The 24,670-nt window shown below is 41.9% G+C and overlaps 1 protein-coding gene across 1 annotated transcript in view; it reads left to right on the plus strand.

The window, feature by feature from the left end:
• The window catches only part of tspan4a (tetraspanin 4a), a gene marked incomplete at its 5' end in the record, with an annotated part of 90,651 nt that extends 67,744 nt beyond the window's left edge, over nucleotides 1-22,907 (plus strand). The window contains 4 exons of the mRNA XM_084436543.1: nucleotides 13,280-13,381; nucleotides 14,623-14,754; nucleotides 22,002-22,085; nucleotides 22,482-22,907. Coding sequence (XP_084292669.1) covers nucleotides 13,280-13,381; nucleotides 14,623-14,754; nucleotides 22,002-22,085; nucleotides 22,482-22,550 — 387 coding nt within the window. The 3' untranslated portion in view covers nucleotides 22,551-22,907. The remainder of the gene's footprint in view (nucleotides 1-13,279; nucleotides 13,382-14,622; nucleotides 14,755-22,001; nucleotides 22,086-22,481) is intronic.
• Between the last annotated feature and the right edge of the window lie 1,763 nt (nucleotides 22,908-24,670).

Here is a 24,670-nt window from a genome sequence, read left to right on the forward strand (position 1 = left end):
GGGCAGTTGTGGGGCAGTTGTGCAGCAGTTGGTGGAGGTCACCACACTACACCACCAGAGCCAACAGGACATCCTCACTGCACTTCATTCCCTCACACATGCTGTCACGGACCTCACACTGTCACTCACTACCACACTCACGGACCTCACACAGTCACTCACTACCACACTCAAGGACCTCACACAGTCACTCACTACCACACTCAAGGACCTCACACAGTCACTCACTACCACACTCACGGACCTCACACATTCACTCACAAACGCACTCACACACCTCACACAGTCACCCACCAACAGACAATAAAATGGTAGAAATGTGAACCTTACTTGTTTGTGTCTTCATAGCTGGCGCATGACCTCAGTGTGGGCCCTTTGGCCCCGCTGGTAAACCTCATGACGGGGAGGGGGCTGAGGGCTTGGGTCCTCATTTTGTGGTGGGGTCTTGACTGGTTCTCATTATTATCAGCTTTGAATATACATCTTGGCAAACATAACAGAATGATGTACAAGGAGGGGACAGATACCTAGTGAAATTACTATTGGTTGCTAGTAAAAAGACAATAATGAGGGCTTGGTATAAGGTGGAACCCCCAACCAAGGAGCAGTGGTGGGTGTTGTGGAGGAGATTTATGAGATTTATTTATGCATTGAGGATGCAGGAAGGAAAGTTTGAAGGGAGATGGGAAAAATGGATGGATTATAGAAGGAAGTGTGATGACACCACTAGTATTAAAATTGTCATATTTGAGTAAGAAAAAAAAGCTGCATGGATGGAAGTACCCATAAGCTGTTATTGTAAGTTTTAATGTTTTATGGTATTGTCGTTGTATGGATGGAAAATGCTAATAAAGATTAAAGTAAAAAAGACAAAGAATATGTATCTTGGCTATGCACACACCAAGCCAGCCGTCACGCGCAGCGCCTGCCTCCAGTCTAGCCCTACCCTGCTGTGCGCCAGGATGAATGAGTCATGCGTGGAGCCAGGCCACCGTGCCACTACACTTGTGATGAGCATGTCGGCGTCACATATGATTTGGGTATTTATAGTGTGCACATTTTTGCGATTCACATAGACGTATTCATTCACTGATGGTGCCCTTATGTGGGTGCAGTCGCCATCGCCGTCACCTCTTTGGAGTTCTATCTCGGCCAGTAGGCCGAGTAGCGCCGGATTCATTTAGGCTCGCATTACGCACAGGAGGACTGTCATTTATATGCTTACCAAACAGCAAACAGGTCCACATGATCACATATTACTGACAATCTAATTGGTCAATTATTGCCGTTTGATGGAGTGCCTGCATTAGGTGTGTGACATATAGCGCGGAAAGGTTTTGGACAGCGCATAGGTTCAGTTTGGGGAACAAATCCATATCGGACCATGAATGAGCCGGTTAGAGGACACGTCTAATCTTGCATTGCGATATATGTTTGTGCTGAATTGGGCTATTAGCCTACATGATTGTGCGTTCATGAACTGTCGCTCTTATTCTCTCCGTCAAACATAGTAATTCACTGACGCACCACCTGCGTCGCCAGTTCCCCCTGTGTTCAAGAAGGGCGTAGAACACCGTGTAAATCGGTAGGACAAGCTGAGAGGTGTCCTACAAAAGCGCGGAGAAAGGCGACAAAATTTTCGCCCTTACGGCTTGATAAATCGCAATGTGGGGGGGGCAAATGGCGTACGCCTGAACTCGCGAAAAAGACCGTGTAAAAGAAGGCGTACCTCAATGATAAATGAGGCCCCAGGTCTCTTTTACAGATGTACCCTGCTTACAAACAAGATATACATGTACACGAATTCAGTAGCAGAGGACAGAAAAATACAAGAACAGTGACAGTATGCAGAACACAATGACAGAAGGGTACAGAGTAGAATGATCAAAGTCAGCACTCAGCTTCAATCAGAAATGCAAAAAAACGCAAAGGAAGCCAGAAATCTTGGTATAGTCATGGACTCAGATCTGAATTTCAAGGGTTAGGGTTAGGGAAGTCAGCCTACTATCACCTGACAAATATATCAAGGATTAAAGAATTTATGTCTCAGCAGGATCTGGAAAAACTTGTCCATGTGTTTATCTTCAGTAGACTTGACTGTAATGGTGTGTTTACAGGTCTCTCTAAATCGATCAGACAGCTGCAGCTGATTCAAAACGCTGCTGCTCGAGTCCTCACTAAGACCAAGAAAGTGGATCACATCACTCCAGTTCTGAGGTCCTTACACTGGCTTCCTGTCTGTCAAATAATGACTTTAAAATACTACTGTTGGTTTATAAAGCACTGAATGGTTTAGGGCCAAAATATATTTCTGATCTGCTGCTACGTTATGAACCATCCAGACCCCTCAGGTCGTCTGGCACAGGCCTGCTTTCTGTCCCCAGAGTTAAAACAAAACATGGAGAAACAGTATTCATTTTTTATGCTCCACATATCTCGAGCAAACTTCCAGAAAACTGCAGGTCTGCTGCAACTCTGTTCTTTTAAATCAAGCTGAAGCTGCTTTTTATTAAATCAAATAATTATTCATTCGTACACTGCACTGTAACTTTTATTCTTGTATTTTTTTTTTCCTGCAAGTCCTTTTATAATGTTTTTTTCTTTTTGTATTTCATTTTATATGACCTTTTATGTGTTTCTTGCACTTTGTCTTGATGCTTTTAATGTCTCATGTAAAGCACTTTGAATTGCCTTGTTGCTGAAATGTGCTATACAAATAAACTTGACTTACCTTGCCTATTAAGGAAATAACTAGCATCAATGGCATTTACAAACTAACATTATTGTTTAAGAGGTGAGTTTTGAGCCTGTGGCAAAATATGGGCAGCATCTCTGCTATCCTGATGTCGGTGGGCGGCTCGTTCCACCACTGTGGGGCCAGGACAGAAAAGAGCTGTGATCGCGTCACAACCTCAAACCTTGTTCCATCTAACTGTAGTAGTTAACCCTTTCGATACGACCACGTCGACGGCAACATTTTAAAAAATATCTAACAAATATTTAATAATATAAAAATTTAAAAAAATCTAACAAATCTAAAAAATTCCTCACTCCAACACTTGCTGAAAGCTGAGAAACTGCGCTTTCTAGTATTATAGGGAAAATCCGATTAATATTCAAAATGTTGTCACTGTACTTTCAGGGTTAAAAGGGTTAATAGGAAAACATATCCTTACACCAATTTGTGTATATGCAGTATGTGTACACCCAGACCCTCATGTATTTGTCATTTATCTCCTCCTTCTTTCTCTTCCTCTGTAAAATGCCCGGCCCCATCCCAGTTCTGCGCAGCAGCTATCATTTTGACTAACATTTTGCATTCTGTGGGTAAAAACACTTTAACAAAAGAGTGGTACAAAAATTGGGTCACAAATATATAAATATCTACAATCATCATGGAATACTGTGGATATGAAAGGACCCTGGGAGATGGAGATGAAAGCTATGATACCTCCGCCCAGCAGCAGCGCCAGAACACATTACATTTAGGAGCAGATCTGAATCAGGAGGCGGGTCCAGGAGCCGCCCAGACACGGACCGACATTCACCGCCCAGACATGGACCGACATTCACCGCTCAGACACGGGCCGACATTCACCGCCCAGACACGGGCCGACATTCACCGCCCAGACACGGACCGACATTCACCGCCCAGACATGGACCGACATTCACCGCCCAGACATGGACCGACATTCACCGCCCAGACACGGGCCGACATTCACCGCCCAGACACGGACCGACATTCACCGCCCAGACATGGACCGACATTCACCGCCCAGACACGGGCCGACATTCACCGCCCAGACACGGACCGACATTCACCGCCCAGACACGGGCCGACATTCACCGCCCAGACACGGACCGACATTCACCGCCCAGACATGGACCGACATTCACCGCCCAGACACGGACCGACATTCACCGCCCAGACACGGACCGACATTCACCGCCCAGACACGGGCCGACATTCACCTCCATTAATTTTTTAGACCAGGATTACGCAAAAACTACAAGACTGATTTTCATGAAACTGGTGGAGGGGTTTAGCATGGGTCAATTAGAACCCATTAAATTGTGGAGCAGATCCAAATCACGGGGCGGGTCCACGAGCTGTTTCTTGGTTTATCCGTTCATCTCCATTCATCTTTTGTACTAGGATTACACAAAACTACTAGGATTACACAAAACTACTAGGATTACACAAAACCACCAGATTCATGAAGCTCAGTGGAGGGGTAGCATGGGCCACCTTAGAACCTATTAAATATTGGCGCAGATCCATATCACGGGGCAGGTCCAGGATCTGTTTCTTGGTTTGTTTGTTAGCAGGATTACAGAAAAACTACCAGACCGATTTTCATGACACTTGGTGGAGGGCTGTAGCATGGGCCTTCTTAGAACCCACTACATTTTGGAGCAGATCTGAATCACAGGGCGGGTCCACGAACTGCCCAAACATGGCCGGCCATTCACCTACATTCATTTTTTGGATTTGGACTCAACCTAATGAATGCAGCAATACCAAACATGTATTTTTTATTCCTGTACTCATTTATTATTATTATTATTAATATTATTATTATTATTATTATTATTATTATGTCCTGCTCGCACACACGTGTGCGCACACAGAGCCATGAAACGCATTAATGGGAGGAGGAGGTCTTCTTCTTCTAGTTGAGGATCAAAAAAGCGTGTGAAGGGGAACATAAAGTAACAAATAACCCTCTATGGAACGAATTTAACTGGAAATTAAAAATGAGATTTTAGGACTCCTTTTATCATATCAAAATATAACACAAGTTTAAACATTTGTGTTTGAGGGATTGTTAACAGATTTGAGATAACACACAAATTTTGGGGGATTGTCCAAAACTGAAGTCATACTGGGAAAGGATACATACAGTAAAGAAATTCTTGCCATTTTGAACAGTGATAAAAAAATGAATGATAAAAAAGAACAGTGACAGTGTGCATACAAGAATGACACAAGGGTACAGAGTAGAATTATTAAAGAAATAACTAGCATTTACAAACTACAGTCCCATAGGTACCAGATAATAATTCTTTAAGTGTTGGTAGGGGATTAAGGGATGGGAGATTGTTTTGTTTCAGAAAGGAGTTCCAGAGTTTAGGGAAAAATGAGAAAAAAAATGTGAAAAACGTTTCCCCAATTAATTCTAGCTGTAGGGAAGTTGAATGCTAGTGGTATGAGTGAGCTAATAGGAAAGCTCAAAACAGAACATGAGAGGAGGCTGGATCAGCACAGAGGTGATTTGGAATACTGTACAGTTTATGTAAATAAGACTCCATGTTATATTCTCCTGAGCCCAGGGGAAGAGTATGCAATGATGAGTTCTAAACCCTTCGCCCGAAATGAATCTAATGGCACTATGATAGACAGGGTCAAGGCACTTCTTTCCCAAGAAACCTTGAATCTGTAATCGCTGCCAAAGGTGCATCAACCAAGTATTAGGTTACAGATATAACCCCTAAATAACTTATTTTTGTCAGTAAAATAAAATAGCATATTTTCTAAAAGCCTGTTTTCACTTTGTCATTATAGGCTATTTTGTGTAGAATTTTGAAACAAAAAACGAACTCAATCGATATTCAATCAATCGATATCTTATCAATAGAATAAGTCTGTAACATAATCAAACGTGGAGAAGATGAAAGGGGTGTGCAGACTGTATATTTTGTGTTAAGCCACTGCCACCCACCCTGCATCGATGGTAAGACAGGCTAATGATAGTGGACTCAATGGAAAAAATAAGACTCCAGGTAAAGACAGACGTGTTTGTAAATGGGCTCCTGTAATTGCTTATTTGAGGTTACACATGTGAAAAGGTGCTGTGCTGGCTTAATTGTGGACTTGGACAAAACTAATTTTGGTTTCTTTTTAGGTATTTTTGTTTTATCTATCCATTTAATTGTTTTTTATTTATTTATTTATTTATTTATTTATTTATTTATTAAATAGTACTCCTCACTATGTGGATGCATACAGTATGCAATGGTTTATAATTGTCCTTGTTTGCCGAACTGTACAGTAAATAGTTTTTTTCTGTTTTTCTTAATGACAAAGCAGCACAAGTACAATTCAAATCTGCATAAGAACATTTTGTTAAAGAAAAACACAAAAAATACTTGTACATGGTCAGACACTGTAGCTCATATACTGTATAAAACTCTGCTGTAAGACTTCACAGTTCCAATATGTTGCTTCCATAAGGATTACTTCACCATACTGTAAGTGTGATTCACCAGACAGCATGCAAAAAAACAGGCCTACTGACAAAACAGCAAAAAATGTTTAGATATTCTGGTTTTACAGGAATAAAAAGCAGCCATTTACATCATGTGTTCGGTTTTGTCATGAAACTGGAGTAAATAGTGACATTTGACCATGTTGTAGAACAACATGCAAGACACTTGCAAGCCCGGTAGCCCTCAGAGATTCTGGATATCATCCATGTTGGTTCCACATGAATAACAGGGAATCCTTCTGCCTTATGAATAAAATAAAGCACTTTTACTCAAGATTGTTATATTGTTATATTGAGGAATGATGTTCATACAGTATGAATGTTTTACAAACTAAACATGTCTGTCAGCGCTACAGTAAATGGAAACTATTCAAAAACCTTAAGACCAAAGTTAGTTGCATAATGTTTTCTAAAGGGTTTGCATTTCCTTTTGATAACTCATAGACTTGGGTGATCAGAGAGAACCTTACAGGCTTATTAACCTTCTTTGGATGTGGACTGGACTTACCTACTGTATAAGAGTTCTTGATGATAGTACGGTATCGCCAAAATCGCAGGTACTCCAACTCTAAAGTCAGTACCTTATCAGAATCAAGTCAAATGACATTTCAAGAAATTAAGTGCCATATTTTTGATTGATTGCTGGAATGTACATGCTCTCAATCCTTAAAAGTACGAGACTACACTATGGTGTCAATATGACACTGTTTATTGCTTGTACTGTAAGTGCCATATTTTTGATTGATTGCTGGAATGTACATGCTCTCAATCCTTAAAAGTACGAGACTACACTATGGTGTCAATATGACATTGTTTATTGCTTGTACCATGCCCTCTATAAAGCCTCTGAGAACCATAGCACCACCGCTGACTATTTCATTATGATGTGTAGAGAGATGGATTGTAGTCTTGACTCCCTTAACAGGGTCTTTAAACGTACAAGGCTACCATCTCAGTACAGACTCACGCAGCATATTACTTCAATCATTTGTAATCTGTTTTTCTGAGTAGGCTGTCAATCATGAGGCTGCTACAGGATCGGACCTCCCCTCACTCTGTAAGTGGATACATCTTAATGAACAGGTGAAGGTGAGGTCATAACAATGTTACAAAATGGTCAACAATGCAATGATTGAGCTGTGGTTGGGGGCGGGGCTGTACCGAAATGATAGTCTCCTAACCTGCTACCTTCAGCCGTTAAAATGAAATACTGTATGCTTATGACATGGTGTTTTGATCTACAATCTGTAGCCCTATTTTAGTGTTTTGTCTTGTGTCTGTGTTACTGCTTATAGAAAGACTGTGTATGAAATGCGGTATACAAATAAAATTTGATTTGAAGACGGATACAATGCAAGTATGACATCCAAAACCAAACATTTGGGATAGATGTTACCGCAATGTTTTTCAGAACACTTTCTTTGGTTGGTTTCATAAAGGAGTTTCTCTTAGTCTCTACGTCTTCATCTCTCTGCTCCCAGAGTCTTACGTTTTTCAAGAAATCTGGGAGTGCTTTCAAAAACAGCCTGAATATATTTCAAGCATGGGGAATTTTCATTTCATGCCAATAGAACAATCTGATTGATAAAACGCCTCAATAATCATATGGCTATGCCTATTAAGGCAACATTAAAAAAAGACCAGATAATTGGATTGGTCACAAAACAGGCTGACTGCGTACTTTTTCTGCATTTAAAAGCCTTTTGAACTAGCCCAATGAGTATTATTCAGATTGTGGAAATCTGTACAAAGTTAATTGGCAAAAGCCATTGAAGATGTGTATTCCTGACTGGGAGCACAGGGGGTTTAGGTGACCACATAATACAACACTGCTATCAGCTTGATATCACAACATAATGGGACAATGAGGGAGAGCAGAGCAGTGATGGGGAAATTGCAGCAGGGAAACGTATCTCGCCTACAGTATGTGGATTCCTATGAATAAATATGAATGCATTTGAATAAACAAATGAAGTGAACTGCATATAACATAATAAATGTTACACAAAAAGGCCCTTTTTCGGCACTTTTCACCTCTAGCATGTATTGATGTAATCAAATCCCCCCCTTTTCTTGCTCACTTTATCTTTGCCCACATCATCCTTTCCGATCTAGGAGAAAATGGATGTGTACAGTATGTTATATGTGGCCGGTAGAATTGCTGCAATTGTGTCCTTATTATTTTTTCTTTCTGCAAGAACTCTTTCTTTCCTTAACTACATACTGTAGCAAGTCTTCTTAGTTGTCATGGTTCTTGCTATATTGTCGATTCTGTGTCGACTCTGAGACAGCAGCAGTTTCCTTACAGGGGTGAATTTTTCTCCACTTTTTGAATTTTCGGTGTCCTCGGTGCCATCTCTGCGACTCATCTCCTTCTTGCCCCCACTCCCCAAATCTCTCTCCCTACTTCTCTCATTCTGAATAATTGATGATTTATCCTCGTACAGTTAGGAGGGAGACTGCTTCTAATGAGAGACTTGATCTCAACTACAAAGGTCACAAAAGTTGAGGGGCTACGGCCATCTCCAGTCAAAAATGATTACAGGATTACAGTCGTCCAGAAGATTGAAATGGGACAGATTGTTTAATTTCAGGTAGAAGCATGGCAATAGTCATACTGAACAAAACCTGGTATAGTTCCTGTTTTATTGTTATTGTTCCTTTTCAACTATAAATATTTTAAAGCACCAAATACTTAATTCACTTTCACAACAATGTTGTGGCTGACATAACAAGACAGGTGGTGCCACAGGCTTCTGCAAAGCCCAGCTAATATGATATTGTATGAGATTGTGTGAACATGTGTATACAGAGACCTGTATGCACTGGTAACACTTTATAATGATTACCCTTGATAAGCCCTTTCTATAGATGATTAGCTGCTTATTAAGAAAAGACTGTAAACTGTTATAAATAATTTGGTAAAGGTATGAATATATATATAATGTACAAAGTTGATGAAGGAGTCAAACCCACAACTCAGGTGGAACCTGACATTTGAGCCTCCTCTATTAGAGGCATTGATAATAACCTCACATATTGGTTCTGTGTACAACATTTTCTGATCATTTATAATAGTTTAAAAACCAGATGGGTTGGGTTGAAATACTATTCAAAATACATTACATTTACATTGGTCATTTAGTAGATACATTTATCCAAAGCGACTTAACAATAATTGCAGTTCACAGTAATTGCAGTTTAGCATTTGAAATGATCAAATAGTATTTTCGACCCAGGCTGGTCACAAACATAGTTGTTATTGAATTATTTAAAATGGCTTATAGTATAAATTATACTCATTCTAACATGCTGAAAGCACAAAGCCTAAATCCATATTGCCTAATTCCTTCCTGATGTTTACATTATAGATAGGTACACTAATTATCATTACTTAACGTTGTCCTATTATGCAGATTTTCAACAATTTAATATAAGTCTTTGGGGTCCCCAAAATGTCTTTGAGTATTTTTGCTGAAAATACCACTCAGAATAAGCGTTCTAGCATGCCTCTATACCCCTCCGTTGACCACGAGATCAGATTGAGCGCATTTTTACCTCCGCCTCAGGGGCAAAATAAATATTTTTGCCCCTGTCTGTCTGTCTGTCTGTCTGTCTGTCTGTCTGTCTGTCTGTCTGTCTGTCTGTGTGTGTGTGTGTGTCTGTAGGCAGACAGGATTAAACAAAAACTACCGGCCCGATATGCATGAAACTCGGTGCAGGGGTGCAGCATGGGCCAAGGAACTCACCATTAAATTTTGACCGTGATTAATTCATAGGTGGCTCTACAGTACCCATATTACTGTAACTTCAGTGTAGTTGGGGATTAAGGTTTCAGTTTCCTCATAGGTTTCAGGTTCTTGGCGCCACTTGCAATACCGAGTTTGGCCACTATGCCCAAAAAAAAAAGGCTGTTCCTGGCCATGGGGGCTTGCTTCATGCGCCACTGAGCAACTTTCATTGGATTGAATAGGCCGCCATCTTTGCATGCCTTATCCACTTCTTATAATACATCCATGATCCAGCCATGATCAGGTATGCTCACGTCAACAGGCTGGTGTCTATTTACTTTTTCCGCTCGATCTGGAAGGTTGAACGCTTTTTTCCATCCGGCGGATGGAAGATGATGCTGCAGCAGTGTTATTATTTAAATCAGCAATATTGAAATTTAGCCTTGCGCCTGACGAGACTACTGGCTGCAGTGTAGAGAGAGACAAACAAGCTGCTAAAGCTATTGCTGATTATGGTGTTTTGTGCGCACAATACCACGCGTTATCAACTTGTTTGCTAACAAAGGTTAGAGCTACTAGTTAGCTGTTGATAACGATATCAGCTGTTGTAACTGAACGCTCACCTCGGGAGTGACCATTGCCAGTTCCCACTCGCACCTCCCGAGACAAATGGAATGCACCATAACGTTATATTTCTCATTCGTGTGGATAGTTGAAGCGATGCATTCTGTAGGCTACCTCAATAGAGTCTGCTAAATTACCATGTTTAATGCTTTATGTATACTATCTGTTAGTGTGAAGTGTGATGATTTCTGTACAGCCAAGATCGAACCCAGCATGGGGAAGTGAGCATAAAGGCAATACTGCCAAGCAACACAGTGGCATCTGTTATATAGACTAGTGTCTCAACTTGCATTTAAACGATAATGTAAACTTCAAGCATTCAAAGTAAACTGCAGACACTTTCAGGTGGATGAAAATAAAGTGTTTGCACATTAAAATTATTGACTTCATAGAAAACTATATCTCCCCTATAGACTATATATTTAACATGTCATTGGCTGTATAACTCCCATCCTAAATGTAGGCTACATCTTGTAAACTACTGTCTGCAGACTTTGGACCAGCCCACTCCTCCCTCCACTACTGCTCTGCTTGGCTGTTAATGAATGTGAATGGGAAGTCTTCACAAAACTAGTAACGTTTTGTAAATTGGAGAGGAAAGATAGTAGGAGAGCACAGCAAATGAGTGGTGGTGGTGGGAGGAAAGGTAGAGGGGGGGGGGGGGGGGGGGGGTACGTGGAAGGGGGAGATCAGTTGGGGGAGGCTGGGGGGGACAGGGGCGGAGGTCTGCACTCTGAGTGCATGCCCCTCTAGTTTTCATATGTAAATGAGCTCAGCTAAGAGCAAGTCGGCAGGCTAGAGAACGAGGGCTGTTGACGGCGCTATGCTACCTCAAATATTGCTGGCTAGCCTGGACCATCCACACTTGATGCCACTGTGACAAATTTCATTGTCCTCTCTCCCTGACTAAACATGATAGCGTTAGTGCCCATGTTATTATCTCCATGGTTGCATGCTGTTACCTCTAGCTACAGTCGCTAGCTAGACACCACCAGGCTATATGACACCATTCGACTACAAACAATAAAAGATAGATTCTGTAGGCCGAGGGGAATCCAATGATGTCAATTTCTTAACATCTGATCATTCTTAATGACTGCTCGATGAACTAGAAGTCTACCAATTTCATTCCACTCACATTACTCTAACATATGATGAGACGAGCATCCGGGTTGAGGCAAAAGGGGAGTTTGTTTATGTTAGCTAGCTAGCGTTAGTACTATATGCAAACACACAGACAGCATAATTTCCACGGACAGTTGGCATTGTTGATCACTCAGAAAGAAACTGAAAATCCTGCATTGTACTGACCCAGGTGGGAAAAGCAATCAGGCAAAAAAGGGTTTGCACACACAGCCAGTGTTTTGCCTATTTCAGCGGGAACATTGCCATCAAAAATAAAATGTATCCACTCGGCTCTGCTGTCCTTTGTGCTTGGGAGACGATCTGTGCTGCTTAGTAGCCTACATCCAAGAACAGAGCATTTTCTGTGCGAAGACATTATGCTGAAGTCACACGGGAGATTTGAAAGGCTTGCAGGGACTGACTTTTATTTCAAATGTTTTCATTTCGGCTGACCACAACAAAATGACTGGGTTGTTTCACTTCATACTTTGTGTGCTAGTAGGCCCATCAGAGACTCAAATGTACATGCAAGAACAATGAAAAAGTGCAAACGTGGACCCCGTTAACAAAAACTAATAGATTTGTTGTTTGTTACTTTGTCATCAGAAAGCATGACTCATTGCACCGTTGTATTGAATTTGGTTAAACCTGCTGCACACCCTCTTAGCAATACCAGTTGAATACCAGTGCAAACTGGATCTTGAAATATAGTGTCACATATGGTACAGGGAGCTTGTTACAGTATGGTAGTGTGGTGGAACACCAAGGGAGTGTGTGAGTGGCCGGGGAACAAATGGGATGTGACAGTGATGGGAGAGGCAGTTCCACAGTGTAGTTCCTGCTCTAGGCTCAGGTTCTATCCTGCCAGGCTAAAATATCCCATTATCCAGAGCAGTGGATTCTGGGTCAGTAAGGATCAATGAGATTGGTGTGTGTGTGTGTGTGTGTGTGTGTGTGTGTGTGTGTGTGTTTGTGTGCGTGTGTGTGGTGTGTGGTGTGAGTGAGTGAGTGAGAAAGAGCAACCCGGTTTCTTTCTTCTTGGTCAGGTGATGAATGTAAAAGAATGGGTTTTTAATTGCCCGTTCAATGTCCAAATGTGCAGATATGCATAATTGCATTTGCTTAGGTCTACTGTATGTCCCACAGTACATGCAATTGTTTACCTCTATTATCCATGTTTGTGACACACACATCAATTCCTCTGTAAAATAATGTATCTAATTGCATAGACGTTCAATAAATAAAACGATATAAAGTCCAAGCAAAGACATTGGCCCCATTTGAATACTCTAAAATGGTCCTCCCTGCCTTGAGATAATCTTCAATTTATTATGATGATCTCCAGGGATTTCTCAAAGGAAGGAAGGAGGAAGGAAGGAAGGAAGGATATTCTCTAATCATTCCAGAGCCTGTATTCCTCGAAGCATTCAAACAGGGCCAAGAAGTGAGAAAAAGACAAGAACCCATCGAGGGACTTGAACAAAACATGAATGTCAACCTTCTCTTTGATTTCCCTCTCTCCTCTCCAGATGGACAACTACGCCCAGAGGGATCTGAAGAGGGGGCTCCAGCTCTTTGGCACCGAGGGCAACGTGGGCCTGACTAACGCCTGGATGATTGTACAAACAGATGTAAGCTGCTCAGAGACACACACTGGGTTGTATGCCTCAAAGGTCTGGCCACACTATACCCATGTCCTCTCTCTCCATGACTCCTCCGATGCTAATGGAAGTAGTGTAGGAGGGTACTGTACAGTCCATGAGGAAACAAGGTGAGACGTTTGATATGCAGCCGCTGTTGAATTATGCTTGCTGACATCATGTTCTACTTAGAGCCCACTGGTGGTAAATAATAAAACAGCATAAAGTAGGAAGGTACTGTAGGTACTTTTATTGATCCAGGGGGAAAGCAGAGTGAATGTTTCAGAAAAGCAGTGGTGTTGGAACCTACAGTATCATAGGAGGAAAGCCTAATCACATGTTCATATCTGCCACAGACAGTGAACAGAAGGCATATGCAATCTAACCTGATTCAAGTGAAGTAGAGCCTTGGGTCTTAAAATAGGCTGCCAAAACAATAAAGATAAATGAATGCAAATACGACCGCACACTCCCTGAAGAACAGTATTTGTTTACAGCTTCACTTTGATGTTCTTTTTCCTTTGTATTATTCATAGTTAGAGAAATCACCACAGCAATGTTAGCACAAGGTGATTAAAGACATTAAGGAGTTTAGAAATGGAACAGAATGGTGGTGCTGAAAGCTGGAGACATGGAATGTTGCTTCCAATATCTGGATTGTTGATATCTGTAGAGTATAGTTCTGCATTACACATAAGCAGTGTGATAGCTCGTTTCATTGGTTAATTTGTGAAATATGAGAGAAAAATGTGTGTTTGAGTGTGTGTGTGTGTGTGTGAGAGAGAGAAAGAGACAGAGAGAGGGGAGGGGGAGAGAGAAATTTGAGTTGGTGTGATTGTATTTATGCAGGGGTGTGTTACGAGTGTATTTGTACTGTATCTGTACGGAATATGATATCAACCTACATGTGCAAGATTTATCTCTATCTTAAGAGCCACCTCAAGATTTCCAAGAGGAGGTTCTCATGCTCTCTTTCACCCTGGCATCCTCCTGGAAGCTCTTGTTTTCTGAATGTATTCCACAGCTAATTCCCCAAGGGGAAAGGTCATAATAAATGTCACTAATGGCTTTTTGAGGGACGCAACGAAAATCCAACTGAATAAATGATGTGACGTGAGATATGTAGCCTGATATTTTCTATCAATCATGTATGATCGTTGGTATGCATGTTGGAAGCGTGTCGGACACTTTCCCGGTACTGACATGTTACTGTACGTCTCTGTCTTGTGTAGTTCCGTTGTTGTGGCGTGACCAATCACACGGATTGGTTTGAGGTGTACAATGCTACGCGTGTGCCGGATTCCTGCTGCTTGGAGTACAGTGACAACTGTGGTCTTGATAACCCAGGGACCTGGTGGACTGCGGTAAGAAAACACCTACACGTGCACTAGTGTACCACACCTGCACACACAGTGATCTGAAAATGGTTTTCCCCATTTCAAGTTAACGCTAAAGATAAACAAGGCAGTATTTCTTGACAGTTCGTATCGAGCACAGATAAATTCTTTAAAACTGTGCAACTCTCTATCAAAAGGGCTATTCAAGATTTATTTAATGGCCAGATCCTTCTATCCTTCCTCCAGCTGCAGGAGCAATATGGTCTAAGCCAAGGTGACTTCTTCAGACACTTCATCACCAAAGACACCACACTTACCACTGATTGTTCCACCTCTCTTGTAGAAAAAGCCTTGTCCTCAAACGTTTCCAAGAAAGATATTCGTTTATTTTACAGAGCTTTGAGCTCTAATTCCAATTTGACATCTCGAGACACTAAAGAAGCCTGGGAGAGAGACTTGAACATCTCTGTTGATGGTAAATGGACTGCACTTATATAGCGCTTTTCCACCTTAGCGGCACTCAAAGCGCTTTACTGGCTTTAATGGCCTCTCATTCACCCATTCACACACACATTCACTCTGTTGATTTCTGTTGATGACGCTGATTGGTGGGAAGTGTGGGTTTCTGATAGGGAAATATCTGTTCGTAACCGAACCAAGTCCACCCAATTTAGAATTTTACATCAAACACACATAACTCCTGCTCTTAAAAACAAGATGGATGGTACTCTATCTCCGCTCTGTTGGAAGTGTGACTCTGAGGTTGGCAACTACATTCACTGTCTTTGGAGTTGTGTGAAACTGCAAAGATATTGGTCCAGTATTGTTGATGAGCCGTCTCTCATTTTTGGTGTTCCGATAGATTTTAATCCTGTATGTCTTTTACTTGGATTTAAGGTCCTGGTCATATTGTGAGTTTCAAACACAGGAGGCTATTCAACATGTTGACTTTTGCAGCCAGGAAAAACATTCGGCTCTTCTGGATCAAAGATACTGCCCCATCCAAAAAGTCATGGCATAATCTCACTATGGACTGTATCCACAATGAATATATTTCTTGCTTGCTTCACTCTTCAGTGGATGCGTTCTATAAAGTATGGGATCCTTATCTAGAACACATGGGACCTACTCTCTCATCTTCCATACTACAAGGTTTCCCTCCGAGGACCTAGATGCTCTCTTAACCCGTCTTTCTGTAACCTTGCTCTGCTTTGTATTTATTTACTTCAGGCTGTCTGCTGTTGGGGTCTTGAGGGCTGGACTGTTTTAATATATTGCCCATTCACTTTTATTTTTCATTTTTTTATTTTCCACACACTGACTCGTACTTCTTGACATGTCGTACCTGAGCTTTTGTTGTTTTGTGTTTTGAATACAAAATCGAATAAAAAATATTATTAAAAAAAAAGGGCTATTCAAATCCAGACTTCCACCCTGTAGTACATTGGCTTGTGTCATAGGTACTTGTTGCTACAGACTACCGTCAAATAAGTACAGTAATTACCTCCACCCCAGCGAAAGCACAGGGTGAGAGGTAATGTTTTCGGTGGCGTGTGTTTGTTCACTTGTTTGTTTGTTCAAGTTCAAGGCTTTTATTGTCATGTGTATTATAAAATACAATGAAATGCACTGTGCATTGTTCGTCTAACAGGATTACCCAAAAACTACCTGACCGATTTTCACGGCACTCGGAAGGGTGTATCATGGGCCCACTTAGAACACATTAAATTTTGGAGCGGATCCAAATCAAGTGGCGGATGCACAGGCCGCTCAAACATGTCTGGCCAATCATCACCATTCAGTTTTAAGACCAGGATTACTCTTAAACCACTTTTTGTGTACATTTTCATGAAACTCGGTGGAGGGGTGTAGCATCGGACAATTTAGGACTAGGGCTGTCCCCTGAGAGTTGACGAGTTGAATCATCAGTCAGAGACCCTTAAGTCGACTGAGATTCTTAAAGTCAAGCAGTCGATTTTTTGCTCCACTGTCAAGATGTGCTGGTGGGCTAAGACAACTCACCTGCTTTGTGATTTATAAAGGACAGGCCAATCATTCGTTTTAGACCTAGGCTATTTCTGTAGCTACTGTATTTGTTGTGCAGTAACCTTTTACTGATACAGTACAAATACAGTAGCAACAGTAATAGCCTAGGTCTAAAACGAATGACTTAAGACTGATATATCGGCAGTAAGAAGGCAGGGAATCCTTCTGTCCTCTGCTGTGTGCCTAGCCTACTGTGCACCAGCAATTACGTGCATTTCCCAAACGGGATATCACCACACAAAACTACTCTCCTAGATCAATGTTCTTGTATTAACTAAGATGATCCCTGGAAAAAAGAAACATTTTCCCATAGACAGATTGAACTGTACCGTCTGCGAAAATGCTTCAGTGACAGCCAAAACATTTCCGTGTTGCCTCTTGCCCAACGCATGAGCCTATTCATGCATGCTTTCAAATGCACAGTTGAGGAGACTGGTCAAATCGCCCAAACCTAATGTAGGCTATGGGAAACACTGCATAAAACATGGGGGCATCTGAGGTAGATGGACAATGTGGGCTAGAGGATTCATGTTTAGCAAGCAAAACAAGCGGCTTTTATTGTGCTGCCTGCAAATTTGAGTTAGTTTGACAGCTGTGCACGCGGTCTCCCCTCAGCCTAACGGGAAAAAAAGGAGGAACGAATCGTCAAATCTTTGGTTTGAATAGGCAAATTTGATTTGACACACAAAATTCAGAGTCGGGACAGCTCTACTTAGGACCCATTAAAATGTGGAGATTATCCATATCACAGGGCGGGTTCACGAGCCATTTCCTGGTTTGTCCATTCACCTCTATACATTTTTTTGACTGGGATTACAATTTGGCAAGTGAAATGGTCCAATGTGTGGGCAGAAATTTCAAGCCAATCGGAAAGGTAGACATAGTGGAAACAGAAATTCTTTCTATACTTGGGGAGATTTGAGACCCTTCAGATCTCTAACAGGGGCAAATTTGACACTTCTATTGCTGTCTGTGGGAATACTTCATATCACAACAAGCACTATTCACCAATTGCTCACATTCAGTGATGCACGAGTAGCAGTGTCAAAAATTTTACAATTCTATTGATAATCTCTCTAAGTCGTCCTCGGACGAGCCCTCCATCGGTATTTCCAGTTATCCCGATCCTCCATACACCTGGCTAGCTTGCCAGTACTTTCTGCCACTGCATCTTTTTTTAGAATGTCCAGGTATGGGTTCATTAGTGTGGGGGTTCGTGATCGATGCTCGTGTGTTGGCTCCCACAGCACCAGTTTGCTGGCTGGCAGCTCCTGGTGTCTCTGGCAGTGACCAGCCAGCCTCATTCTCCTAGCTGCTATTTTCTCACTCACCCCATGGGAACACCCCATATGCTGTTGGCAACATGCTTGATGTTTAGTACTGCACACAGCATTTATATTACATTACAGTCATTTAGCAGACGCTTTTATCCAAAGCGACTAGGGATGAGACGGTATACCGTAAAATCGTGAACCGCGGTATAAAATGTCCACGGTATTAGAACCGTGACATTCCCTGTGTTTACGGTATTACATTTACGGTATTACACAATAATGCGCTGCTGAAACTTCACATTTCAATTTGCTTGCAACAGTTAAGTTTGTAATTTAATATAAGCTTGCTATTAATAAACTGAGCTTAATTACAATAGTGTGTATTTTCCATCATGTGTTGCACTGTAAGGCTCTAGAACTCAGCCTATTCAAACGCCTGTGTCTAGTCGATTAAAAAAAAAAACAACAACTATTATTCGATCCAGGAAGTAGACTGGGCCCTTCTATATCCATTCCAGACTTCCAGTTGCTAAAACGGCATAATCAAAGAAAGATGAGATGCCGCACACTGTCGCCTTTCGATACAAAATATATTAATCCTTATAAAGAGACTAAAGAGGACCTTTTATCATATATAATAATAAATAGGCTATTTTGCATCGAACGAGAGTGTAGGCCTAGGCTACGGCATCTCCTCTGTCTTTGCAAATGACATATCCACCTAAACAAGCCGTTTAGTAACGTTTACAATATTGTGTGATACAGCCAGGCCTAAATAACCAATGTTGTAGCCTATAGCCTACTAGTTTTAACTCCCATCGCAGCATCCATGACCGCAGTGATTTAGCTGACTTTGACATTCTGAATAAATCCACGAGATTAATGAAAGAAAGCGTCATGAAAAGGCTTTGCCAGTTCAATCCCAAATCAAATCAGACTGCTGCAACATCACTCTCGATTTAGTTGTTTTGCCATTTTTTGGCAAAAGATTATGCCTACCTGTTGTAGAAAAAGCGGCATCATAGTTGGCGGTTTTAGGTTGTGTGATTGACGTTTTAGGTCAGCCCCCACCCACTCCCCTCTCATCTTCATTCAAAGAAGTTATGACGGAGATCGGATCAAGATGCACAAGAACGCACACTAATGTTCAATAAAGCTGTTTTCCTTCAAAGTAACATACTTGAGTTTTTTAAATGTGTGTTAATGGGGAGGTGAAATGCCGTATACCGTGAAATACCGTAAACATACCGTGTAACTAGATACCGTACCCTACCATACCGTATTGCAAAAATCCATACCTTCTCATCCCTAAAAGCGACTACAATAATTGCATTTAACGTAGGAAAAGCCAATGTACTACTACTCACAAGTGCATTCTAAAACAAGTGACTAAGAGCATAATCCAGTGCTGAAGGCAAAGTGCAAGAATACACCATTTTGGTGTAGCACCCATCTAGGGACTTCTGCAGGGTGGGCTTCAGGGTCCAGAATTCACAGTGATATACAGTAGGAGAGCAGACTCTACAGTTGCATAGAAAAAGCTAAGCTTGATTTGTCAGAGGAGGTTGGAGTTCCACACACTGGCCATGACTTTCAGAGCCTTCCATGCAATCACCTTCTTCACTTTAAGGTCTTGCTCGGACGAGGTATTTGAAGTCATTGACTTCCTTCAGAGCAGTGCAATAATTATTTTCCCCATTTTGACTTGCAGCCCTCTGTGACATAAGATGGTAAATGGATTGCACTTATATAGCACTTTTCCACCTAAGCAGCACTCAAAGCGCTTACAATGGCCTCTCATTCACACACACATTCACACACCAATGGTGGTAGCTGCCATGCAAGGTACTAACCTGCTCATTGGGAGCAATTTGGTGTAAGGTGTCTTGCTCAAGGTCACTTCAACATGTGGACAGTCGGAGCTGGGATTCGAACCACTGCCTGTTTGATCATTGAACGACCCGCCCTACCAACTGAGCTACAGTCGCCCCGACAAGACACTCCATGAAAGTTGAACAGGGGCTTTTTAAAGCATCTTAGATGTACAAGTCTTTAGGTGACAGAAGGGCTGAGCAGAGGGCTGATGATCATTGGTTGTCTGGGCCATGTTTAAAGCAGCAGTATTTAAGATTGTTTAAACATTTAAATATTGGTATATATTATCATGATGAAATCGAGACCGATAAGTGATTCAGCACCTCTGTGAAAACCACATCTTTGTAGACTAGCACAGGGAATAGCTCTATGGCCTTATGTGGGAGTGTGGGCGTACCCAAACCCACAAAACATGAATGTGAAGCACATTGAATTTAACCTGGCAGACAGAATTTTCCCTCACTGCTACATGCAAAATAATGTAGCTTAAAAATAAATAATTCAAACTTATTTCTTGTCTTAACGATGTCCCAGCCTAATGCTGTGGTATCATGTGCAGGTTACTCCTATTCTTAAGTGCAAAGAGACACAGAGAAAGAGATGGACCACAGGACCAAGGGTTCCACATGATATCGGGTTGAAAGATGAGAGTGAGACAGGGAAGGCTACCATCTGGTACCAATACTCTCTAACGGGAGAAATACATTTCTAAATGAATAAAAGACAAAATAATGTAGTGATAAGGAACGACAAAGTATACTGTACAAACAGTAGCAATGGTGAGTGTAATCCCCCAGTTAGGGAAGTTTGGCTGGAGCACAGCAAAACCCAGTCCACACTTGTAGCTCTTTTGGAAAAAATGAACACAAAAACCAGATAAACAAAAAAAGGGTAATCTTCGGGGCTAGCCTGGCTCCTGGTCTCCTGTATCTGGACAGCACGAGGTAAGGTCAGGGTAGAGGCTTCAGCTCCTGAAGGCGACAAGGAAATACACATTAGCAATCTCACAAAAATGTTTGGTCAAGCAGCACGTTCCTCGCAGTTATGCTCACTGAGCCCATAGACTACTGGAGGCTTCCCCAGCCGGGCCTTTAGTGGTGTGATGGCTCATTAGCCGATTGGCTGCAGCCGGTCCTCTTGCCGTCCGGGCTTGATTAGCCGATTTAGCGCAGCTGGAGAGTATGGTTGCTCAGGCAACAGGGAACGGCCGATAGACCCTGTTGATCCCCTGTCCGCGCTGTCCATAGTGCTGACGGGGAATGGTCCGCTGTCCATAGTGCTGACGGGGAATGGTCCGCTGTCCATGGTGCTGACGGGGAATGGTCCGCTGTCCATAGTGCTGACGGGGAATGGTCTGCTGTCCATAGTGCTGACGGGGAATGGTCCGCTGTCCATAGTGCTGACGGGGTATGGTCCGCTGTCCATGGTGCTGACGGGGAATGGTCCGCTGTCTATAGTGCTGACGAGGAATGGCCCGCCTGGTCACAGCGGTTCCGGCTGTCTCCCGCGCAAGGCGCTGTCCCTGGTGCTGAAATTGGGGTTTACTCATTGCGGGGCCTGGGTTTTGAATGGTAGAAGAGGATGCTTTCTTTATTTCTTTCTTTCCTTAATACCTCCCTCCAAAGGGTCCGTGGTGGTGTAGCAGTCTAAGCATCAGGTTGTGGTGCAGCTGTCCAGCGGGGGCCAGGGTTTGTGCCCTGGTCCCGGCAGATCTGAATATGGACAGATCCTACAGGGGAGAGACATATTGGACTGCCAGTCCAGAAGGTCGTTAGGTTAATGTCAGCGCAAGGGTCCACCGTTCTACAGCGACCCTGTCTGGTATTGGAGTCGGTAATGGGCTTGAGAGTCAGGTAGCTGGCTCTCTCTTCCGGATCACCGTCCGCAGGGTTTTGTGAGAGGTCTTCCACAGCAGCGACAGGGGATGATTGGACAGTAAAAATATAAAAAACCTCCCTCCACAAATTATATGGCATGACTGTACTAAAATGTCTCAAGAGATGTGTATATTATCTAGTAACAAACATACTGTAGGATATTTGTTAACACTGGTTTGTGTACTTTCTTGTATCTCCACAGCCATGCTATGAGCGAGTGAAGGATTGGCTTAATGAAAATCTGGTGGCGCTTTGGATCTTTGCTCTGTGCACTGCACTCACTCAGGTACAAACAATGAAAAATTTGTTTACAAACCACATTGCAATCATTTTTGACGCTTTACATCAGTGTTCAACAACTCTGGTCCCAGTGAACCTAGAACAGGGTGTTGAAGTTCTAACCAAGCTCTAGGAAACCTGAATTCTCCCAGTGACCTATTCAAACCTTAATTCAATCAGGTGTGTTGCTGCCTAGCTAGAACAATGGCCTGTGCCATGAAGAACTAAGATATAAATTCTGATGCTTTTTCATTAATACCTATAGGTGCAACAATATTTTGTTAATCCTACTGATACAGTCACTGACATATCTGAAGTTCAGAATGAAATAAAGGCTAGAATTGCTCAAGAAATAAGTTGGATGTTGTGTCCCTGATATTGTTTCTATGTTGCCTTTTTATAGATTCTGGGCTTGGTTTTCTCTATGACCATGTTCTGCCAGGCTGTGGAAGTGGAAACCTTCTATGCCTAAAGCCTCTTTGTCCAAAATGAGACATGGAGTGAACTCCATGGATGGAGGTGGACTGGCCCTTTCCTTTGCAAAGACTGTGACATACCATTTTCAGCTGCACCCTTGCCAACAAACCATCATGTAACGATTCCACATTCCTGCAACACAATGTCAATACCAGAAACCCATCCATGGTTTGCTCTATGAAAATGTTATAAGCACATTTTTGTGATCATCATACAGTATTAGGAACATTATTATATAGTAATGTAATCCTTTTTTAAGATACAGTATACTGTATACGTTTTAAATTATTTTTAAACCATTTATGATTTTTAAGTGTTAAAAATAAGAGCTATGGAATGCAGGTAAGAGTGCATTTAGAAAGACAATACCATGCAAGTACTTTTGCTTGACTCTTACAGGTATGGTGTCGATTAAATGTTTTTGCTCGTTCTATCTTGTTTGTGTAATTTTGTTCACTGGAAAATCATATCCATGGTACTGGCACTTACAAAGATGTGTTGGTATATAATAGACTAGATATATAGACTATATACTGTACTATACTTTACCTCAGCAATACCGTACATTTGTGTGTGGATGTTGAATTGAGTCATAGGAAAGTCTCACATGCACACTAACCTTCAGCTGTGCTACACAGAGTACAAAAATCACCCCATAAATTATATTGTAAGCCAATCCAGGAATCGGTAAAATGAAACTAGTTGTGTCCTCCGGCATAGCCCAGAGCCATTTCCACTTTCGCATTCATCAATGGAACATAAGCTGAGGCTGTAAGAAGCTGAATGAGTCTCTATCTTCAGTCTCCACTTTGCCATCCCTAGTGTTGGTGTAAGTGAACCACACAAGTCTTCAAATAGCCTAAATCAAACTATGCAGTACTCTGAGGAAAATGTTTGAGGAGATGTAAATTTCTTGAGGATTTCTCTCTATCTAGAGAAAGACTGATAAAGTTGTCATGGCTGTCAGAATGTCTCCCAGAATCATAATGAACAGTATGTGTTACACAAACATTGAACACTGGCATAAGAAATAGCCTATTTTTCTACAATAGCCTGCATTTGACAAAGACATACAAATATTTTGCCTAGTCTTGAAATATTAGCCTAAAGCATTTCTGATGCAATGTACCAAAACATTCACCAACATTGTTTATGTAAAAAAAAAAAAAAAAAAAGGAAGTTATAATCTGGACTACCTGCAACTGGTCAGCTGTTTGTAGGAGTGTGACGACAAAAGACCCCATTCAACAACAACAAAAAACTGTAATAGACTGGCTCTGTCCACACTTGAAGTCTTGGTTATGACTCTGTATTCTGGTTTTAAATTCACTTACCAGATTCACATGACGTATATGGAGTAGGGAGATGTGATTGTTTCTGGACCTGACCCCAGAAACAAACATAATACGAAGAACAGCACCTCTTGGGAAATATCCTTACTACCCGATACAATTTTTTAGGGTAATCAAGTCCCCACCACCCTACCAATGTGCAGCAGAATATCCACCAAACAGCTGCCAACCTGCCACCACAAATCGGTTTACTGATCCAGGCATCTCCAGGTCCATGAAGATTTCTCACTATCCATCACACAGAAAAATGAAGTTACTTTTAACATTGCAAATGTCCCGTACTGACCTCCCCACCCACAGTCCAACACACATCCTGATCCCACCAGTCTCTCCACCTTCATTGTTGATCAAGATGGCGCCCTGTATGGCTGCTATGGTGATTTGGTGCGCTCTGTTCTGTGTTGTTTTTTCATTTAATTAAACTTTTTGCGACCAGCCCAGGAGTTCCCTCACCAGATAGGAGCTCATCAGGGAATCTACCTCTGCGAATTTAATTCCAGATTTTCTCATCCCAACCGTAGACATTTTGGACATTCTGGTGAAAGGTAGGTAGGTAGGTTTGTCCAGGCCACTCGATACAGCATGAATCACCCGATTTCTATGAGAAAATCAATGTAAATAAACTGATTAGAATCACACAGGAGGGCACCTGCTGACCTGCTAGTAGATCAGAAGGTTGACATATCTCAATTCATATCATTGATACGAAATGCATAGAGGCGCGCGGGCAGCAAGCATTGAACAATTCCCCTGCTCGCCCATG

The sequence above is a fragment of the Borostomias antarcticus genome, assembly GCF_949987555.1.
Source record: "Borostomias antarcticus genome assembly, chromosome: 4".
NCBI classification, from domain to species: Eukaryota; Metazoa; Chordata; class Actinopteri; order Stomiiformes; family Stomiidae; genus Borostomias; species Borostomias antarcticus.